General features: G+C 45.0%; 1 protein-coding gene across 1 annotated transcript; it reads left to right on the forward strand.

Annotated features, from left to right (window-relative positions):
- The first annotated feature begins 2,289 nt into the window (after positions 1-2,289).
- Positions 2,290-3,237, forward strand: LOC143895310 (uncharacterized). The gene is made up of 2 exons (XM_077402354.1): positions 2,290-2,747; positions 2,880-3,237. Exons 1-2 carry the CDS (start codon positions 2,290-2,292, stop codon positions 3,235-3,237), a joined length of 816 nt encoding a protein of 271 aa, XP_077258480.1.
- The last annotated feature ends 1,663 nt before the right edge of the window (positions 3,238-4,900 follow it).

Consider the following 4,900-nt stretch of genomic DNA (forward strand, 5'->3'; position numbering starts at 1 on the left):
TGCGGAATATTGGCGACACGCTGCCAACTTGTGCAGAGGACATGCCGTTAGAGGAGGTCATCCAAATCTCAATGCATCTCGAAAGGCGAACAAGGCGTTTCTCAAGGAGCATGCATGTCTTGAAGCTTCATAGCCGTCGGCGCTCATTCAACAGCAAAGCGCACGTTGACAGCTCAGCATGTGGCAGCTCAACCGGCCCGCACGGCAGCATCTAATTTACTCGTGCGATTGTTGCAACGGCACTCACTTCATTGTGATGTGCACGTAATTTAGGGATTTTTCAACCGACGATTGACAAAAATTTGTCATACCACGGAGGCTTTGGGTCAAATGCCTCGGCCGTCACAACGTCCGCTCATGCCAGAGCTCACGGGGGTGCAAGAAGTGCACCCACCGACATCATACGATGCTGCATGAGGCACATCAGATCGACTCATCATCGAAGTCTATCACCAGCTCAGCTGCGTCAGCTCAATAGGAAGATGGTGCAATCGTCGCTCACTCATCATTGGCCGCTCATTACACTCAACATTACTAGCTACGGCCCTGGCTCAGATCAATTCATCTGTTCATACTCAATGCGTATGGCCTCTCATTGATTCAGGTTCAAAACTTGCCTTTGTTTCAGAATCTCTCGTTCGCCAACTCAACATCACCCGTCATCATTACGTCATTCTCATCACTGGAATTGGTGGCGGAAAGGCGACGCAAACTCGAGGAACGAGGAAGTTGCATTGCTTAAGCTCCCCCTACTTCACTCAAGATCAGACGTCATTATTCAAGTTCACATTTTGCAGACGTTAACGAACATCCTGCCATCTTTCAACGCTGCACCACAGGAATAGCCGTATCTCACCAAGTTAACCTTGGCTGATCCAGATTTTCTGACACCACGGCCAGTGGATATTATCATTGGAGCTGACTCATATGGGCAGATCATCAAGCCCACCATCATCAAACAAGATACATTGATGCCAATTGCGCAGCTCTCAATTTTCGGATGGCTCGTTCTCGGACCTGTCGACACATCATCATCGGCATCTGCTACAGTGCATGATGCATCGGTTCAGGAGAGGGAAGATGCTCTCGACGAGTTACTGCCGAGATTTTGGACACAAGAAGAAGTGCCTGCGAGCAACAATCTTGATCTTACTCCTAACAAACAAAATGTGAAGAACATTTCAAGAGTACTGTCTCACGGGATTCAACAGGTCGATACACAGTTCGACTACCCCTAAAATCATCACTTGATACACTCGGCGACTCGTATCTCACCGCGAATCGATGGTTGAAAAGCTTACAAAGAAGATTCTCGCGAGATGACAACTATCGACGTCTGTATCACCAATTCATGACAGAATATCGAGATCTCAATCACATGAAGAAGGCTTCACCCGCTTCCAGTCAGCACACGCACTATTATTTGCCACATCACGTAATGCCTAAACCAGACAGCGCAACCACGAACGTACGTGTGGTATCCAATGGCTCAAGCGCATCTACATCTGGCCGCTCCCTTAATGATATCATGCACACGGGAGCCAAGTTGCATTTAGACGTCACCGATGTTTTGCTCTGGATCCGACAATTTCGGCATTTAGTTGCCACCGACATCACCAAGGAGTATAAGCAGATCAACGTGCATGAAGATGACTAAGATTTACAACGGACTCGCTGGATAGATGAGCAACTCAATGAAGTGCCATATCACCTAACAACGATCGATATGTTGATGACAATTCTGGAGGCGACAACACCTTTCAGCAAGTAGTAGAATTCAACACTGCTCAACGGACTTGTGCATGGCGGGCGGCGTCCCATTAGCAAGGTGGCACGCGACTTATCAAGACGTACTCACTGCGGTTCAAGCAGAAAAGGACCAGGACTCACAAACTACATTGACGATTGCGTAACCAAAGGACTCGGATTACGATGGCTTCCTCAAGAAGATTCATTCACACTCTCAACAAGGATCTCGTTGCACACCGATCATCTCACCAAACGCCTCGCTTGGTCTGAAGTGGCTCAGAAACTCGATCCACTGGGCTTTGTATCACCAATGGTGATCAAGGCGAAGATGCTCTTGCAGGAGCTTTGACTACATGAAGCTCCAATGGGATGAACCACTGCCATCCCAGCTCTTATCACGGTGGCTCATTATCAGAAAAGAACTCACAAGCTGGCCAGCCCTCAATACCTCGGTGGTACAACCAAGGTAGCACCTCTCAAACCACATAGGGCCTCTCGTCAGTGGAATTTCACGGCTTTTCTGATGCTTCTCAACTGGCAATGGCTGCAGTCGTATTTATCACCGTCCACGGCTCTAATGGCGCCACGATTTCATTGGTGTGCTTCAAAACCAAGGTAGCACCGCTCAAGCAGCTCACCATCCCGAGACTTGAACTCACCGCAGCACCGCTGCTCTCAAGACTCATGCAATACGTTCAAGCCACCTTGAAGTTGAACGTCACAGCAACTCACCTGTGGACGGACTCTGTTGTGACACTCACGTGGATCAAATCTCATGCATCGCGCTGGAAGGATTTTGTGAGAAATCGAGTGTCTCAAATACAAGAGCTCACTGCGAACGCACATTGGAAATACGTACCTGGTACGTCCAACCCAGCCGACTGCGCATCACGAGGATTAAATACTGCTCAACTCCAAAGCCACTCATTATGGTGGACGGGACCACCGTGGATACTCACCCCTGAAGCATGGCGATCACAACCCGCGCTTTCGGACGAGTTGAGTGCATTCGAGGCTCGTCCAGGCACTGCGCTACATGCGGCCGCCTCTCAACCGGGCTATCACTGGGACCTGAGATATAGATACTCAACTCTCAACAAGTCATTGGAAATAACAGCTCTTTGTTTCAGATTCATATCGCTTCTGGGAAGGTGCCGACGCACGCCACTGGACTTACACTCAGCTTTTGAGGAGGCCAGATTGTTCTGGATTAAGACTACTCAAGCGGCATACTTTACGCACGAGATCAAGATGCTCACGGCCAACTCAAAACTTCCAACCGCTCACGCATTCAGTCGATTGACTGCGTATATAGACGCTCAAGGGATCGTCCGAGTTGGCGGCCGCCTCAACCACTCAGCACTAGCTCAAGACAGCAAACATCAGGCGATTTTGCCCCGCCACTCCCGGCTCTCAACCTTGATCATTTCACACGCCCATCTGCGTACAAGTGTCAAACTACGTCTTGAATTTATTTTCATAATATAATTTTTTTAAGGAATCATTCACAAAGTTTAAGGTTTCTACTTCGTCTGAAGAAAATTTGTTTCCGGATTTATTTTAAAAAATCTCCGAAAAAAGGGAGAAAGAGAGAGGTGAGTTTTTGGACTTGCAAGCCACGAGAGAAGATATTGCGTACGTGGTAACGGGAGCGTAAAAGCGACTGCAATTTATGCTAGCGGAGGGCGAAACTCTGTTTACAGCTCTCGCGCTCTGCAAAACAGCCACCGCGCTCTCGCACGCCGCTCTTGAAAGTACGCCGGGGTAAATTAGGGACTGCGCTTAATTTCACGCCGCGACACGTAAAAAGCGGCCGTTAAGCTGCCTGTCGCACACCCCCGAAACAATGGCGCGGTAGCTAATAATAAGGAGGGCCGACCATACTCTCGACGATGAGTAGGTAACCGTAACGCAAGTACGCCGCGTATACGATAAATCGTCCGATGTTTATTGGGCCGTCAAAGTTGCGTTCGCCTCGACGTTTCCTGGGTTACTTCGGAATCGTGCTTGCAGGTACACCACTTGCTGCAGCGTCGGAGTAATAATTCAGCGACATCATTATTGGGGCGCTACCATAAATTCGAGTTACCCCGCACTGAGCATATTAATATTTTCGTGCGTAAGGCGCGTCGCTTCGTTGAGACCGCGGCATCGTACCTTCGTGAGAATAAACATCGTCTTCCTTCGATCATTTTGGCAAAATAGATAATCTTTTTTAAACCGTTATAGAAAAATATATATCAGCAAGTTATGGTATGAAATTGATTACATTGGATTCCACAGTTACATTATATAAAATTTATGATGCTGTATCTATAAAAATAACGTTAATTTAGAAGATTATATAGGATTTATTGTTCTTCCGCAATAGAATTGTGCGATAGAAGTAATTTAATTTACTAAAGCAAGAGTAGCTCTAAATTTTTTCTGACTGATACATTATTTATGTAATCTAGATGATTAACCTGAGATAATCTTTTTCTTCGCCAGTAATAATTAAACAAAGGAGATGATTTAATTTGACCCAACTGGCCATTTATTAATATAATTCAAATACACAACGTTTCGACAATGGTTTGTGGTCCTTATCAAATGTAAACTAAGTTATAGATTTACAATGAGGCTTATATTATCAGTTTTTATAATTAAGATGTTTCGTACACGGAAAAAAATTAAGTTGCTTCAATTAAACGTCAACGTCACGAGCTGCCGCAGCATAAATAGTTAATTCAATTGGATATAATTGGACCAAATATTTAAAATTTAAATTAAATTCTCTGATGTTTTTTGTTCATTAATATTGATGTTGCATCAATAAATTTTATCTCGATAACACTGATGCTGTTGATACAAAAAATGATGCTGTTGATACATTATTTTTTTTTTATAAAAGTAAAAGCTGACAAGATTAGAAATCAATCAAAGGAAGATGGAGCGTGGAGCCGTAACAAGGTGTTGGTGTTCATATATTCTATACTTATACGTATAGAAATAGCTGTGTTTCTCAAGTCCGACAAATTTGCGGCGCGCAGTTTATTAAATTGGAATATATGTATATGTACAGTATGTACATTACAATTCGATATTTCTAGAATATATGAACACCAACACCTTGTTACGCCTCCACGCTCCATCTTCCTTTAATTGATCT

Source organism: Temnothorax americanus, unplaced genomic scaffold (genome assembly GCF_048541705.1).
Source record: "Temnothorax americanus isolate GAGA-0224 unplaced genomic scaffold, ASM4854170v1 Scaffold151, whole genome shotgun sequence".
Taxonomy (NCBI): Eukaryota; Metazoa; Arthropoda; class Insecta; order Hymenoptera; family Formicidae; genus Temnothorax; species Temnothorax americanus.